The following is an 18,585-nucleotide window of genomic DNA, read 5'->3' as shown; positions in this document are numbered from 1 at the left end:
TTATTAATAAGCAAAGATCATTTATTTATATAAAGAAGTAAATTCTTTTTAGAAAAACATTACATAAGCAAAACTCTTAACACATTTAGTTTATTATCTGAATTCCACAGACCACCTCTCATGTGTTTTCTCCAAGCAGCTTCTTAGAAGAATAAAGAAAATGATAGCTAACATGGGACCTCTAGGGAATTTGCTATTATGGAGAGAAACCCTGTTTTTCAGGAGTTTATATCTCTTTAAAGAAATACTTCCCAAACTTGTCTGACAATAATTACTTGGATGAGTCAACCAGGAATCTGTTTTTAACAAATACTCTAGGTCAGTGGCTTTCAAGCTATTTGAAAAGTAATCAATAAGTTTTATACTGCAATCTGGTATACTTCACATATGAACATATACAACAACAGGAATAACTTAAAAGGCTTAAGTATTGTACTCTGATATATTCTAATCTATTCTCTTTCATTAAGAAAAAAAATGGGCTGGCAACCCAGCAGCTCTGCTAGGTAACTCTTACTAGGCAAAGCCCAAAACCATTGTTCTAAAGGAGAAGGTAGAGGGAATGGACACTAGCATTAAAAATGCTAGCCATCTTCACCCTCCCTGTAGAAGGCAAATCACTGAGCTATTCCGCAAATCAGACTATCTTAGCTGTTCCTGAGCTAATTACCTGAGGGATTCAAGTAACAGAGGTTTGATTAAATATCTGCATACAGTTAGGTTCATAAGTGCATTTTTCTTTTCCTTTGGGCATGCTGTATGGCTTGTAGGATCTTAGTTCGCTTACCAGAGATTGAACCCATGCCCCCCACAATAGAAGCATAGAGTCCTAACCACTGGACTGCCAGGGAAGTCTAAGTGCATTTTTAATGAGTGTCCCAGTGTACTTAATATATACACTAGAACTCTTTGAACTTTTTTGTACATGTTCCTGCTAAAGTTAATTCTGAAAAAAAAAAAAACTGCATCCATTCCTGTGTACATTTTTCAACTTTCAGATTTTCATCATTACTATATTTAAATTATTTAACTTTTAGTCTTTGCTTTCTGACTTCTGAAGTTTTTTTATCTTGCTTAGGAAATTCTCTTATCACCAATATTATAAGGATTATATTTTTATTATTTCATTATGTTACTGTTTTCAGCCATCTTCCTTTGTTCTCTGCCTTCCACCTTCCCGCCGTCCCTCCCTTCTCTTCTTTTATCTGTTTATTTTTGGTGGCAGCTGGGTCTCTGCTGCCGCTTGTGGGCTTCCTCTAATTGTGGAGAATGGGGGCTGCCCTTTGTTGGTGGGCGGGGGCTATCCCTGCGGGGAGGGGCTTCCCTTGTTGCGGAGCACAGGCTGGAGGCACACAGGCTGGAGGCACACCGGCTTCAGCAGTTGCGGCTCATGGGCTGAGCTGCTCCGAGGCATATGAGGTCTTCCTGGAGCAGGGATCGAACACATGTCCCCCGCGTTAGCAGGCGGATTGTTAACCACTGGAGCAACAGGGAAACCCCCTCAAGTGATTATTAATTATAACTTACTCTCTCCTCACTTAGAAGTACCTTATTTAACCTACTGTACTCAGGAACAGTTAGAAAATTAAAAAAACTGTAATTTCTACATTTTTTTGCCAATACAACATTTTAATGAAATTCATTTACTTTATGTAATTCAAGTTATCTTTTTATAAAAGACCTAGAGTTGTAGAATTAGTTAATTCAACTTATATTTTGTAAAACCAGTCACAAACCATAAAACAAGAGATCCTAGGCAATACAGTATAGACATATTTTATGTAAGTAACAACATAGAATACTAATTAGGGGAATTCACAAAAAAAGACCTTGGTCATGGTTCAAAATGTTGGTGAGTAAATACATAAATTTAAGTTAAAATGTGATGTTTAGGATTCCCCAGGTGGTCCAGTGGTTGTGAGTCTACCTGCCAATGCAGGGGACACAGGTTTGATTCCTGCCCCAGGAGGACTCCACATGCTATGGAGCATCTAAGCCCTTGCGCCACAATCCCTGAGCCCACACCCCACAACTACTGAAGCCTGCACACTTAGACCCACGTTCTGCAACAAGGGAAGCCACCACAGTGAGAAGCCCACACACCCCAACTAGAGAGTAGCCCCCACTCGCTGCAACTGGAGAAAGCCTGCATATGGCGACGAAGACCCAGTGCAGCCAAAAATAAATTAACTAAAAAATATTTTTAAATGCAATGTTTAAGGTATACGTATATTATCTTTTTATGATCTGCTCCTTAACTTTTTTGATTAACCAACTGTCAATCCAGACTGTGTCAAATAAGACGACTTCTCCTGATTAGAAAGACAACAAAGTGAGTGACATCAGGAATGAAGACAAGATAACAAATCTGCAGCTTTAACATAATGTGAAAGCAGTACCTCTGTCATCAAACAAACAGAAGAAAGACTTGAAAGACAGGAATCCTTAGTGCCACACCTGGCAGAGGGGACACATGCTATGTCATTACTGGCATTTGGAAAAGAAGTCAAAGAGGAGATTTGAGGTCTAAATAGGAAAGTTTCCCAGGGGTTAATGAGAAAAACTAAGAGATCTCCAACATAGGACAATTATGTATGTTTAAGCCTAAACTGTTATTTGCATCATTAACAAGGTGACTTTTTATATAAGATGAATATGAAATATATCTAGAAAATATGTTGTACAATGTTTTTATCCCCATATTATCTATATAATACTATACTTTATCTGTGCGTCAAAACATCTGTATTTACTGACATGCAATTAAAGTAGGTACTGGGAGAACTTCTACCACAATTAGAGAAACCAGACAACGAAAGAAAAGTTGATACTGAGTTGTGACTATTTGTTGTTTTTAAACAGCCTCAACACATCATGCATGAGGCAGAAGAGGGAAATCCCTGGACAGGAGAACACCACTTCATGAAAATGAAAGATTCAGTTTATGCGAGAATGCTTCTCCATGTGACTCAATACCTTGGGATAAAGAAGCCTAATTATGCTTAAAATTTGTCAGCTAAAAATTACTCTTATCTAGTATTTCTTATACAGTAGACCTTGGGTGACTAAAAGTGAAATTGCTACTTTGCTCTCTCTGTTTAAGGATATTTTTTATATCATCTCAACAATATGAAGTTTATTCTCCAAATCTTATTACTTTAAAACAACACAATCTCATTTATGTTACCCAAACATATAAAGGTTACTCCTATAATATATTATGCATTATAGAAACTAAGGTAAAATATTTAATAATTTAGATATAGAATATTTAGAAATCAAATTAAAAAGTAATTCATTGTTCAGCTTGAGGGCAATATCTATTATTCAAACATAAGAGCAGTCTAGACAAGATTTTGATAATATCAAAGCAGCAATATTTTAAGCCAAACACAAGGTTCTAACATAATCATTTAATAAAACACAGACTGTCAGCCATTTCTATAATTGTTTGATGAATGATAAACATATATAGTCTTCTTAAAAATGAACTTACATGATCAAATCGTAGAACAGGCTCATTGGCATTATCAAAACCATATACTTCCACCATTCCATCATCTCTTCCAACAAGTAAATCTTTAACCCCATCACCCACAATGTCAAAGCTGTCAACACACAAAATACCTTTAAAAAAAGGTAAGTGATAAATTAGCAATAATACTGATATTGCAGTCAAATATACTATGAATGAAAAAAAATCTATATATCAGAGTAGAGAAAAAAAAAAAAACAGTAAATTACAACTATGGCAATAACTTCCTAATTCAATTCCCTGTCCTTAATTTCAACCTGTTTCCTGGCAAATCCACTCTCTATGGAGTGTTTTTGTTTTAGTTTTGGTAAATTAGATCACATCATATTACCACTTACAGTTTTCCAATGACTCCCCACTGCACCTAGACTAAAATTCAAACCCTTTACCAAGGCTCCCAAGGACCTACATGACTTGGCCATAGCCTACCTCTGACTTCATTTCATGCCATATTTAGCCACACTGGTCTTCCTTCTGCTCCTCAAATGAATAGAATTTACCTCTGCCTCAAGTTCTCTGCCTTTATTTTTCCCTCTTCCCAGACATTTTTTTCCCTTAAATGTTTTGCATTGTTAACATATTTTCTCATAAATCAGATTTCATGCTGTACTTATAAAGAGCCATCCAAATTTACCAAGTCAGATAAAAATTCCCCTTAGAAAGGTATAAATTCCTTACAAAAAAGGAATATTCTTTGATCTCACTGTACTTCTTTGACTCATACCAAGTACTCCCAAATTCCAATTAATTCCCTACAGCAAACAATGAAAACTGGATTTGAGCCGAGATTGATGTTATAGATAAACGTTAGCCCATAAAAGCCTATCCATCCCAAATTACTATTAGTATATCCTGTGTGTTCTCAGTAGTCGTGTCTGACTCTTTCTGACCCCTTGGACTGTAGCCCACCAGTCTCTTCTGTCCATGGGATTTTCCAGGCAAGAATACCAGAGTGGGTTGCCACATCCTACTCCAGGGGATCATCCTGATCCACAGATTGAATCAGTATCTCTTATGTTTCCTGCATTCACAGGTGGATCCTTTACCACTGAGCCACCTGGGAAGCCCCGTTAGTACATCTTACCTTAAAAAGTTACAGCAAAACTGATAGACCTGCTAAATAAACAAATAGTAAATACACATGAGGTGGCTCTGTAAATTGCTAGGTCTGCTCTGCCTTACGGATAAAGGAAACAGGATGAACTATACAATGCAGGTTGGTCTATTTATCTATCTGTCTCTGTGGCCAAGCACCATGCAGCAGGCAGGGTCTTAGTTCTCCGACCAGGATCAAATTCATGCTCTTGGAAGTGAAAGCATGGAGTCCTAACCACTGGACTGCCACGGAATTCCCAGGCTATTTTATTCAATAATCACTAAAATTCAGAATCTGAGTTACATAAAAAACATACCTCCCCTCTTTTTCTCATTTCGAATTTCCCACTTGTGTATTGGTTTGGATGTAGTGATCTGAATAAGCCCAAGTTTTCCATCTGACGTTCCAAACAAAAGGTCTTCTCCAGAGTCACCTAGTTACAGTTAAAGTCAACATATTATAGTTATCTCACAGCTCACACTATTCCTTTAAAATTAAAATACTTTCCTATATATTGGCTTTCATATAAAATCTCATTTAAAATATAATGAAAAGACAGATTTTAATTAATTTACTTATTTTAGAAAGATGGTTATACATTCACAGAATTTTATAACTATAAGAGATGGTTTCCTCATCAAGTAATCTTGAGATGAGGAAACTGAAAAGTCAAGTTCAGTGACTCATTACTGTTAGCTACTGGCAAGTTAGAAGACAACTTTCTCTATTTCAGTTCAAGTTCTTTTTACAGTTTCCCATTTTCACTTAATATATAGTTAAATGATTAAAACCCTGAAACATCTAAACTTAAATAACATAACATTATTTGATTGTCAAAAATTAAATCCTCATTACCGCCATTTCCATTGTGTAGGGCTAAAACAGTAGGTGGGCCAGGAACTTCAATTTCATACGTCACATCAGATCCCTGAAGGAGAACAAGTATTTTAAAACTAAAACAGAATACAAATTGAAATACTGATAATAAAAGGATTCATAGATAACATCAATATTCATATAAAGAACTCTAGAATAGAACTATTGGGAAAAAAAACAGATTGTGAATATTAACTTTTGTTAGCAAACTTGCACGTTGACTCATTTTACATATATATACATACATACATATATATATATATATATATATATATATATACATATTGCCAAGTCACTTCAGTCATGTCCGACTTTGGCGACCCCATAGATGGCAGCCCACCAGGCTCCCCCATTCCTGGGATTCTCCAGGAAAGAACACTGGACTGGTTGCCATTTTCTTCTCCAATGCATGAAAGCAAAAGGTGAAAGTGAAGTCGCTCAGGCATGTCCGACTTAGCGACCCCATGGACTGCAGCCTACCAGGTTCCTCCATCCATGGGATTTTCCAGGCAAGAGTACTGGAGTGGGGTGCCATTGCCTTCTCCAATATATATATATATATATATAAATATAAAAGAGCAAGGAAATAAGTATTTCAAATATTCTCCACTTTGAATAATTTTCATTTTAGGTACTTTGCATGAAAACTTGACACTGGTAAATTTCCCTATCAAAACTTTCTAGGAACAAGCTTTTTCTTCTGTCCTAACTTGGGGCACATTCAAACAGACTCAAAGCTACTTCCTAAGGAAAATTCTGTATCTCCAAAACCCACTCTAGTAAGACGCAGAATTCCCTGCTATTTAGATAAGAAAACAAGTTAAATTCTGTCTTTTTTTCAATTTTGTCACTTATAATGCTTTAATTTGGTGCATGGTATTTGTGAAGCTGTTAAAGAATGAGATAGAAGTATTAAATTCACATAGAAAAAATACGATAAATCTCTCAATGAAGAAACATTTGCAAAATTACAGTAAATCTGATATACCATTTTGTTTAAAAATTTTAAATACATATAGAATATATGAGTCATATGCTTTATACTTTATTTAGAATAACATTAAGTATTCACAGGTATCTGTATCTAACTATACAAACACAAAACTATAACTATATAAACACAAACTGTTTTAAAAAGGCTACCTTTGGGGTAATGGATTGCATACAGAAGCAGAGGGGAAGTAGGTAAGAAGTGTGCAGGTCAGAGGAAAGACTTCAAGTTTTTACTTTCCACAGTAAGCACACGTGTCACTGGTTAAACAAAGCAGGGTCCTAGAATTCAGTCAGGTCAATTTCTAAATGGATGTGAGTCAGCTCCTATTAAAAGCCTTACTCAAACAACTCATACTGGGGAGCACAGGCTAGGGGAGAGATCAATCATTCATGCTCCTAGAGAGAATCTCGAACATTACCTTAGTCACCCATAGGGGAAAAAAAAGAACTGATGTCTAAACATACAGCTGATTCATTTTGCTGTACAGCAGAAACTAGCACAACATCATAAAGCAAATAAACATCAATAAAAATTAATTTTAAAAAAGGGGGGCTGATGCTAAGAAATGGCCATCTGGTAGTACAGAATAAATAGCTATACTTTTTGTTCAATTGCACTATCATCATCCTAAATTTTGATACAATAATTCATCCATTTACATTTAAACTTATATTATATTTTTGTCATTTACATTTGAACTTTATTTTATGGGTCCTGGGTGTGTGTGTATGTGTGTGTGAGAGAGAGTGTGAACGTCACTTTCGGAATTCTTTGGTGCTCCAGTGGTTAGGACATTGCACTTTCACTGCCAAGGGTCTGAGTTCAATCCTTGGTCAGGGGAACTAACATCCCACAAGCTGCACAGCAGGGTCAAAAAAAAAAGTCACTTTCAAGAAGACAGTTGTAACTAGTATTATTAATAACAATGGCCTTAAGTAGTTGCTTTAGCCAATCACAGTTTTTAATAGAAATATAAAGATAATAAATAATTTTTCAAATATTTACTGAGTGCTTATTCTGTTCAACATATTGTCATAAATGCTGGATAAACTCAAATGATACAATCTTGATCTCAACTCTCCCTTGTTAAAGCCTAACACCTTCTCCCCAATCCAACTTCCTCTTTTAGTTTGATTTTTGGGGAGAGGGAAGGGTGATAGAAACATTCAGAAAATTAAGATCATGGCATCCGGTCCCATCACTTCATGGCAAACAGATGGTGAAACAGTGGCTGACTTTATTTTTTTTGGGCTCCAAAATCACTGCAGATGGTGACTGCAGCTATGAAATTAAAAGATGCTTGCTCCCTGGAAGAAAAGCTATGAACAACCTAGACAACATATTGAAAAGCAGAGACATTACTTTGTTGACAAAGGTCCGTATAGTCAAAGCTATCGTTTTTCTAGTAGTCATGTATGGATGTGAGAGTCAAACCATAAAGAAAGGTGAGTGCCAAAGAATTGATGCTTTCGAACTGTGGTGTTGGTGAAGACTCTTGGGAGTCCCTTGGACTGCAAGGAGATCAAGCTAGTCCATCCTAAAGGAAATCAGTCCTAAATATTCACTAGAAGGACTGATGCTGAAATTGAAACTCCAATACTTTGATCACCTGAGGCAAAGAACTGACTCATTAGAAAAAACTCTGACACTGGGCAAGATTGAAGGCAGGAGGAGAAGGGAATGACAGAAGACGTCACTGATTTGATGGACATGAGTTTGAGCAAGCTCCGGGAGTTGGTGATGGACAGGGAAGCCTGGTGTGCTGCAGTCCATGGGGTCGCAAAGATGACTGAGAGACTGACCTGAACTGAGGGTGATAGACAGGAAAAAAAAAATAAAAGTGGGGAAGTAAATGTAGCAAAAGTACTACATTCTAATTAAACTAACTCAGATATCATGTATGGGGTGAAGGGGAGAAAAGTGTCCTTTTTTCCATATATGCCTCTCTAAAAACTTGCTAAAGATTTCAACACATTTGCCTCAAGTAAAAAAAAAAAAAATAAGGTCCAAGTAAAACACTAAAAAATTTTCAGATATAATTTTAAGATATTTAAAGTGGTAGTGGTCACTAAAGTAATTTATCTCAATTATACATTCTTCATCAATATTTACATACCTAAATTATGAAAAACTATAAAAATGTAAATAACAGTAACCTGTAAAACTCGGAGTACTCTGTCCTGGCAGGCCAACACCGGTACTTCACGAAGTAGTCTTTCCACTGGAAGGCAGATGACGTCATTGATTTTGTCCCCAGAAAGGTAATAATGTTGGTCTTTGCAGTCACAATAATGGTTATAGATGTAACTTGCACTGAGAAAAAGGTCTGAGCCAGATATGTGCCTGAGAGTATGAAAAGTAATTTAAGACATCCACATTTTTAAAAATAAGCATAGGAAACTCCTGAATTATTTTCAGAGATGAAAAGTTTATTTATTTACAGTTTACTATCATTTTATCATAGACTCAGAGAACACTGTTTGTTTTCATTTCCCATACTTATTCTAGCCTTTTGGTATAGCCATGATTTTGAAAGCTGAAAATGAGGTTCTTAAGGCCTCAGGACTTCTCAAAAATTGAGTTCAGAAAAACTATAAACAAAGATAGGATAACGGTAATTCACCTGTCTACACCTGGACAATTAATATATCAAAAAGTAGGTTTTTTTTTAATGTGTACTATGTGCCAAGCACTGTCCTAAGTGACTTAAATATATTAGCTCAATCCTCATAACTCTATAAACTAGGAACAATTATTCTTAGTTTATACAATTATCCCTTTTTAAGGGGAATAATATTAATAAAATGTTAAGTAACTTGCCTAAATGCACAGTAGACAGTAGACTGGATTGCAACTCAGGTAGCTTTAACTCTCCAGTTATCTTTCTTGCATGCTCAGCCATTCGGTTGTGTCTGACTCTTTGCAATCCCATGGACTGTAGCCCACTAGGCTACTCTGTCCATGGAACTTTCCAGGCAAGAATACTGGAATGAGTGAGTGAGTTGCCATTTCCTACTCCATATCTTTCTTACTACCACACTACATAGAATAAGGCTATCTAAATTGAATCTACCTGAAACTAAATAATAAATAGTGGAAAAAAATGATTTCATTAGAATTTTAACTTGAAAAAAGAAATAATAAGTTCATTTAAAATTATATTTAATAAAATTTAGAAAATAATCATAATTATATTCTAATTCTTAGAATGAATCAAGTTTTCATTGGGGGAGGTAAAATATTTGACAAAAATTATATACTAATATATTATTTTCACTAGATAGCTATCATCACTTGTGATCATAAAGAGGGTATTTATTTGAATGTAAATATCTGGGGAGTTCTTTCACTTCTTTTATACTTTGGTTATGAATCATAACTGAATATAAATACTATAAATGTCTTGAAAAGATTTCAATAACCAATTGATTATATATTGATTCCAGGTCAAATTCAATTTCTGACTCATAAAGTATTTTTAGTTGTTTCCTAGATAACCTATTAAGATATGATACTTAATCAGATGTTTGTTACCTATCCAAAATATTGTAATGGACATGTAAAAATAAAAGAGAGAATAAACATACATAGCTTTAATGCTTTCAGTGAGGTTTGTTTCAAAAGAGAGGAACTGTTTTCCTCTCTTTGTGAAGCCTCTAATTTCAGATCCTGCAGCAATAAAAATTTTCTCCTGGGGTGTATTAAGAGCCCCTCCTAGTTCCAATCTTGCAATCTTCTGCCCAGGTAAAGTCTTGAACACTGTCTGCAAAAATTGTTAAGGGAAAAATTAAGTACACAAACTTACTACAAATATATTCCTTTACCATACAAAATGTGGTGCTTTTAAATTTACAAAAGTTTATAGTTTTACTGTATAGGAACACCTGTAGATACAAATGTGCTTACTTCAACCGTCTTGTGGATTTTTTTGCTAAATATCTTCAAACTTTATGTTTATTCCCCCACATATTTCAATAACATCATTAAAATCTAAATTCTTGCAACTCAAAGTATGGCTCACTAAGCAGCAAAACAGCATCACTTTCCTTATTAGAAATTCAGACCCTCAGGCTCAACTGTAGATCTACTGAATGAGAATCTGCACTTTACCAAGACTCCCCATCTGGTTCCAATGGACATGTTTTTACACTTTAATCATCTTTTTATGGGCTTCCCTGTGACTCAGCTGGCTAAGAATCTGTCTGCAATGCAGGAGACCTGGGTATGATCCCTGGGTTGGGAAGATCCCCTGGAGAAAAAAATGGCTACCTCCCCCAGTATTTTAATCATCTTTTTAAAAGTAATTTCTCATGGTTCCCTTACAATTTTAGAAATTTTAGTAGTATAAACAAAGGACTACAGAATCTACTGAAAACCTGAGTGTATAACTTCATATCTCTCTTTATTTAATTGGAAGTATTTGCATTATTAATTTCTTTTTCCTTACTTTCTATTTTATTATTGGCATCAGTTTCTTCCTTCACCCTCAATGACTTTATACACAGAGAACAAAATATCTGGAAGAATATATGAATAATGGAAACACTGAGTTTCTGATAGTTTTTACCTGCTTCATCTTTTTGCAAATTCCATATAAGGTATAATGAAGATAAGAGTTCACATCTCAGACTTATCACTTTTAAATTATAGTCTATGAATATGATAATATAATAATCACTTCCTTGACTAGGCTATATTAAGTGGTAAAGGTGATGCGATGGTCATTTCCAGGTTGCACTCTGTTATGTAAGACTCTATCTTAGCAGACTGGACAGATTTTTCCATTGGCCTGAAGAAGCAGGTTGCCATGTTGTGAGAGGGCCTGTGAGAAGACCACACAGCAAGGAAGTGTGGGGGCCTCAAATGATGAAAGCAGGCCTGGGCTTATAGACAGCAATAAAGTGGGGATCTCAGTTCAATAATAATAAAGAATTGAATTCTTCAAACAGCCAAGTTTTGGCCTCATGGAATAGGACCCTGAGCTCCAGAAAGAAATTGAGCCTGGCTAACATCTATGTTGCAGCCACATGAGGCCTCAAGGCTGGATTCCTGCCTCTGCGAGATAATAAACGTGTTTCATTGTTAGCCCCTAAATTTGAGGTAATTTGTTACAAAGCAGAAAAAACTAATATATCACCTTAGAATGTCAAAGATGTTTTACAAACAGCTAACAAATGACTCTTATGCTGCCTGAAGTCTCATACTTCATATCACTACTTCCTTTAACCCATTTTTCATTGTGCTTTAGAAAAAGCTTAACCTGGGAGTATTCAAAACATACACATACCACTGCTTCTCCCTTCTTCATGCCAAAGCACATAACTATGCCATCATGATCTCCAACAACCACCTGTAACAGATTGAAGAGAATCTAAAATTACACGTTATTAACTTATATGGGGAAACAAGATCCACAATATAGAAATTATAATTTTAAAAACAGAGATCAGAAAACCTAGTAAAGACAGCCCTACAAAAAAATATTCACTAAAGAATTATAGGAAAGGGAAAAAGAGAAGCCTGTGGGAGTTGTTAACAAAAGTAGCTGGTTTCCTACAAGGTAAAGAGAACAAAAGAATACAGATGGATATGGCAAGGGTGACTTTTTCCCCGTCACCAGGGCATAAGAATGTTGTAAGATTAATTTTTAAAGCATTACGAAAGTAAGTTTGTGACAGACCTATTTGATATATTTAAAAGCTTTTTTTGTTTTTTAATTTTTATTGAATATAGTTGATTTACCTAAACAAAAACTTTTGCATAGCAAAGGGAATCATAGAAAAAAAGAAAAGAAAATCTATCAAATGGGAGAAAGTATTTGCAAATAATATGAGCAATAAGGGGTTAATATATAAACAGCTCATACAGCTTAATATTAGAAACACAACCTGATTGAAAAATGGGCAGAAGACCTGAATAAACATTTTTCCAAAGAGGAAATGCAAATAGCCAACAGGGACATGAAAAGATGCTTAACATCCCTAATCATCAGAGAAATACAAATCAAAACCACAATGATATCACCTCACACCTGTCAGAATGGCAATCATCAAAAATAACATAAATAACAAATGCTGACAAAGATGTGGAGAAAAGGAACTCTTGTACTCTGTTGGTGGGAATATAAATTGGTGCAGTCACTGTAGAAAATAATATTGAGGTTTCTCAAAAAACTAAAAATAAAACTACTATATGACCCAGAAATGCCACTCCTGGGCATATATCTGAAAAAACCAAAAACATGAATTCAAAAAGATATATGCACCCCAATGTTCATGGCACTGTTTATAATTGCCAAGATATAGAAACAACATAAATGCCCATTAACAGATGAATGGATAAAGAATACTATTCAGTCATAAAAAAGAATGAAATTTCCCATTTGCAAATAACATGGATGAACTTAGAGGGCATGATGTTAAGTGAAATAAGTCAGACAGAGAAAAACAAACCATATATCATTTGTATGTGGAATCTAGAAAACACAACAAATTAGTGAATATAACAAAAAGTAGCAGAGTCACAAATATAGAAAACAAACTGCCAGGGGTTGCCAGTTGGGAGAGGGAAGGAGAAGGGGCAACACAGGAGTAGGGATTAAGAGATACAAACCAGTATGTATAAAATTAGGTACAAGGATATACTGTACAACACAGAGAACAGAGCCAATATGTTATAATAACTATAAATGGAATATAATGTTTAAAAATTATTAATCACTATATTGCATACCTGTGACTTACATAATATTATACACCAACTATATTTCAATAAAAAATAAACAAAATAAAATGATCTTAAAAATATTATAAATGAGTCCTAAGACCAAAAAGTTTGAAAAGTGTTGCTTTAGTAGACTGAATACAATAAATGATTATCAAAAATCTGTTGGTTTATCTTGATAAAATGTATTATATGATAATACTGTATTTATTTTGCAGCTATTAAAGAACCCCATTAGTATACTAAGAAATTATACTGTCTTACAGAAATTGCAGGATTAATATTTCTATAAAAATAATCAATATTGTTTGTTAAATATAAAGTTTAAAATAAAAATTACTCTTAAAATATGACAAAGTTTTTAAAAAGTATTTTCTCTACAGCATATTGTGTTTTATATTTCTTTTTTCATATATACAATCTGGTATGCACAAGTACACTCAGGGAAAATTATTCCCAGAAAAATGGAACATAGTTTTCAACTAGTTTGCTAATACTATTTACTGATTGTACATGATACTTATAATGTACAAGAAAATTACTGTATATAAGTGTCCCTTGGTATTCCAACCTCTGTTCAAATTAACAGAAATCCATTTCCACTTTAGCTTTGAAATTAAAATAAAAACCCATCACCCAGTTTTCCAATTATCAAGTGTTTTCCCAATAGTGTTTGATTTGTCATATCCCATGGAGTATTTTAAAAACTTATTTATTTATTTGGCTGCTCCAGGTCTTAGTTGCAGCACACAAGATCTTCAATCTTCATTGGGACATAAGACTCTTTGTTGCAGCATGTGCGATCCAGTTCCCCAGCTAGGGATCGAACACAGGCCCCCTGCATTGGGAGCACAGAGTCTTAGCTACTAGACCAAAGCAAATCCCAGACATCAGATCATTTCACCTCTAAATATTTCAGATGTGTACCCCTGAAGAAAACCATAATCACAATATATTATCACAAGTAATAATTTCTTAAATGGTCTAATCATAAATCTGTGTTCAAATTTCTATGATTTTTAAAAAAAAATGTCTTTATAAGTTGGTTAGTTTGAATTAAAATCTGAAGTCCAAAAAAAAAAAAAACTTATTAATAAAGAAGGGCATATAAACCTTTCCTCTGTAAGAGCTAGAGATATGGAGGCATCAGTATCTCTACATTACCTTTTGTGTGGCTCTATGTTTTGAGGCAGGAAGTAGCTTCATAGTCTTCTGAGAGGTCACTCCCACCTAAGGAAACACATCAGCTGCCTAGTTAATGTTTTCTAATACATTAATTTGAAGTTATACCTCAAAGATTAAAAGGACCAGCAGATTCTAATCATAGTAAGCCTTAGTTTTGTAATTGCAATTAGTGATATGAAATAATTGTTATCAGCAGTGAATTTATTTTCTAATGAAATATGCCACAAAAGTCAGAATATAGGAAACAATCAAAAACAGTAAAATTCATGCTATAAAGTTGTCAAGTCAAATATAATTATGTGACATTACTGGCAAGGTACTTCACACAAAAAAATTATATCTAGAGGCCTTTTCTTACAACTTCATACGGCTGTTAAAGAAGAGTTTGTAATGAAAAATCTTTAGAAATAGATTATTATTGAAAATGGAACAGAGAAGATTTTTGCTAAGACACCAACATGCTGATGACAATGACATCCAATCTAACTGATGATGAAGATTTTTTACAAAAGGTACAGAAGATGAAAACAGCATGGTTTGCTCAGCAGAGAAATGTCAGTAGTTAGGCATGGTTGGGGGAAGAGAATGAGACCAAAGGGAGAGAAATAGAGACAATAGACCATGAAAGAATTTACATATTGTACATACAGATCTATCCTGTTATTCTGTATTCTATGGAATAGTGTTAAAGTTTAAACTAATCTACTTAGATTTGTATTTTTGAAACATCAGTCTAGCCAGTGTTGTGAAGTATGGGTTGGAGGGAGAGGAGGATGGAGGCTATTATCCAAGAGATGAGGACTGAACTGGGGATAACAGAGATGGAGGGAGAAAACGTGACAGATTCAACAGATACTTCAGAGACAGAAACAGCAAAATGTGATGACCAGATGGATATGGAAGATATTAAGGTGGGATCATAAGAAACACTGGGATGGAAGACACACAAGCTGGAATCAAGATTGCTGGGAGAAATATCAATAACCTCAGATATGCAGATAACACCACCCTTACAGCAGAAAGTGAAGAAGAACTAAAAAGCCTCTTGATGAAAGTGAAAGATGAGAGTGAAAAAGTTGGCTTACAGCTCAACATTCAGAAACCTAAGATCATGGCATCTGGTCCCATCACTTCATGGGAAATAGATGGGGAAACAGTGGAAACAGTGTCAGACTTTATTTTTTGGGGCTCCAAAATCACTGCAGATGGTGATTGCAGCCATGAAATTAAAAGACACTCCTTGGAAGGAAAGTTATGACCAACCTAGATAGCATATTAAAAAGCAGAAATACTACTTGGCCAACAAAAGTCCATCTAGTCAAGGCTATGGTTTTTCCAGTGGTCATGTATGGATGTGAGAGTTGGACTGTGAAGAAACCTGAGCGCTGAAGAATTGATGTTTTTGAACTGTGGTGTTGGAGAAGACTCTTGAGAGTCCCTTGGACTGCAAGGAGATCCAACCAGTTTATCCTAAAGGAGACCAGTCCTGGGTGTTCACTGGAAGGACTGATGTTGAAGCTGAAACTCCAATACTTTGGCCACCTCATGCGAAGAGCTGACTCATTTGAAAAGACCCTGATGCTGGGAGGGATTGGGGGCAGGAGGAGAAGGGGATGACAGAGGATGAGATGGCTGGATGGCATCACCGACTCGATGCACGTGAGTCTGTGTGAACTCCAGGAGTTGGTGATGGACAGGGAGGCCTGGCATGCTGCGATTCATGGGGTCGCAAAGAGTCAGACACGACTGAGCTGAACTGAACGGGAAGTATCTGGCATAAGTCTCAAGTAAAGTGGCAGGATAAACATTTGTACCATTAGCCAAAAGAGGATTACTGGGAAAGGGGATGGAGAAGAGGGAAAGTCTAGGGCTGAAATACTGAGAGGCAGGGTGGTGTAACAGAAAGAGCTGCTGCTGCTGCTGCTGCTAAGTGCTAAGAGACTTTGTTTCAAATAGGAACTGCATCAGTTTGGCTATTATGAAAACTACCTTCTTTGAATCCCTTTGATCGTCACGTAGCGACTTTGAGAATTTTTGTGAAGGAAAATATATCTGAAGTTCCAATACTTTGGCCACCTGATGCTAAGAGCTGACTCACTGGAAAAGACCCTAATGCTGGGAAAAACTGAGGGCAGGAGAAGGGGATGACTGAGGATGAGATGGTTGGGACATGGGTTTGAGTAAGCTCTAGGAGACAGTGAAGGACAGGGAAGCCTGGCGTGTTGCATGCAGTCCATGGGGTCCCAAAGAATCTGACACGACTGAGCGACGAACAACAATACAATATATGCACAAAAGGGAAACTGAGAATAAACCAGACCTCGAAAACGGCTACCATTGCTTTTATTACGATCCTGGTAGCCAGGTCCAGCTCACAGTACGAAATAAGTGTCTGGCCCGAGGGACACGAGACTGAGTAGAGAAGGAGAGTCAGGAGTTTGAAGCCCACAGGTAGCTGCAGCCAGAGGGGAGGAAGCTGCAGCCAGAGGGGAGGAGAAGGGCCTTGGGGAGGAATCCCGGATCGCGTCAGGACACTCGGAGCATCTTCAGGACGCCGGCACTCCGAGGCGGGGTCGGGGAGGGGGCGGGGGGGCGGTTCTCCTTCTTCCCAAATGCCGGCGGACCAGCCCCGATGGCAAGCCTGTGCGGAAGGCGTCTGGAGGGCTCCACTCACACCCACTCCTTCGCCGCTCGGCTCCCACAGACCCCAACAAACGGCAGTGGAAGGATCGAATCCTCTCTTAGAGCGGGGCTCATCTCGCGCAGCGTCCGCCCCAACCCCTCAGGTTTACCTGCAAATAATCCGCTCGGTTTAGATTCAGATCCATAACAGCGGCACGGAGGCGGCGGACAGCGCCAGGCCAGGCTAGGTGGGTCAAAGAGTGTGGTATCCCAGGCCTCAGGGGAAACTGCTAGCGACGCCTTTGAGGGGTAACGCCAGCTACTGTGAGTTCAGTGGGGGTTGCAAAGGCGAAGCGTCAGGGCAGCGGCGTCCTGAGTGACGTCAGGACGTTCCTGCGAGTTGGCTCTGGAGGGCGTGAAGCCCCGCCCACCTCCCGACAGACCGCCCACTGACTGAACCCGCTCCAATGAGAGGCGGAGAGGGAAGGAGGGCGGGGTTCAGGAGCCCTGAGAGGAGTGGTTTCCAGGGAGACCAAGACGCAGAAGAGCTACGATGCCACTACTACCCTGAGCCCCAAGTCTTTGTCTTTGTGTGTGGAGCACTGACTTGAAGCCAGGGTAGATTCTGACCTCTTTTACCGCCACTGACCTCTTTCACCGCCACTGGAAAGGCTCCTCCCTGTCCATCACCAATTCCCGGAGTTCACCCAAACCCATGTCCATCGAGTCAGTGATGCCATCCAACCATCTCATCCTCTGTGGTCCCCTTCTCCTCCTGCCCCCAATCCCTCCCAGCATCAGAGTCTTTTCAAATGAGTCAGCTCTTCGCATGAGGTGGCCAAAGTATTGGAGTTTCAGCTTCAACATCAGTCCTTCCAATGAACACCCGGGACTGATCTCCTTTAGGATGGACTGGTTGGATCTCCTTGCAGTCCAAGGGACTCTCAAGAGTCTTCTCCAACACCACAGTTCAAAAGCATTGATTCTTCAGTGCTCAGCTTCTTTATAGTCCAACTCTCACATCCATACATGACCACAGGAAAAACCATAGCCTTGACTAGACAGACCTTTGTTGGCAAAGTAATGTCTCTGCTTTTTAATATGCTGTCTAGGTTGGTCATAACTTTCCTTCCAAGGAGTAAGCGTCTTTTGATTTCATGGCTGCAATCACCATCTGCAGTGATTTTGGAGCCCAGAAAAGTAAAGTCTGACACTGTTTCCACTGTTTCCCCATCTATTTCCCAAGAAGTGATGGGACTGGATGCCATGATCTTAGTTTTCTGAATGTTGAGGTTTAAGCCAACTTTTTCACTCTCCACTTTCACTTTCATCAAGAGGCTCTTTAGTTCTTCTATGGCTTTCTGCCATAAGGGTGGTGTCATCTGCATATCGGAGGTTGTTGATATTTTCCCAGCAATCTTGATTCCAGCTTCTGTTTCTTCCAGCCCAGCGTTTCCCATGATGTACTCTGCATATAAGTTAAATAAGTAGGGTGACAATATACAACTTTGACGTACTCCTTCTCCTATTTTGTAAAGGACCCCTTTACAAAAC

At 37.4% G+C, this 18,585-nt stretch overlaps 1 protein-coding gene across 1 annotated transcript in view; it reads right to left on the bottom strand.

Annotated features, from left to right (window-relative positions):
• The window catches only part of BBS7 (Bardet-Biedl syndrome 7), a 38,979-nt gene extending 21,624 nt beyond the window's left edge, over nucleotides 1–17,355 (bottom strand). Inside the window, exons 1-8 of the mRNA NM_001191346.3 lie at nucleotides 17,202–17,355; nucleotides 14,389–14,454; nucleotides 11,789–11,851; nucleotides 10,089–10,264; nucleotides 8,658–8,844; nucleotides 5,487–5,559; nucleotides 4,948–5,064; nucleotides 3,497–3,627 (exon numbers count right to left, since the gene is read on the bottom strand). Coding sequence (NP_001178275.2) covers nucleotides 3,497–3,627; nucleotides 4,948–5,064; nucleotides 5,487–5,559; nucleotides 8,658–8,844; nucleotides 10,089–10,264; nucleotides 11,789–11,851; nucleotides 14,389–14,454; nucleotides 17,202–17,237 — 849 coding nt within the window. The 5' untranslated portion in view covers nucleotides 17,238–17,355. The remainder of the gene's footprint in view (nucleotides 1–3,496; nucleotides 3,628–4,947; nucleotides 5,065–5,486; nucleotides 5,560–8,657; nucleotides 8,845–10,088; nucleotides 10,265–11,788; nucleotides 11,852–14,388; nucleotides 14,455–17,201) is intronic.
• Nucleotides 17,356–18,585: the final 1,230 nt, after the last annotated feature.

The sequence above is a fragment of the Bos taurus genome, chromosome 6 (genome assembly GCF_002263795.3).
Source record: "Bos taurus isolate L1 Dominette 01449 registration number 42190680 breed Hereford chromosome 6, ARS-UCD2.0, whole genome shotgun sequence".
Taxonomy (NCBI): Eukaryota; Metazoa; Chordata; class Mammalia; order Artiodactyla; family Bovidae; genus Bos; species Bos taurus.
Note: the sequence above shows the minus strand (reverse complement) of the source record. Positions and strands in the feature narration are given on the sequence as shown.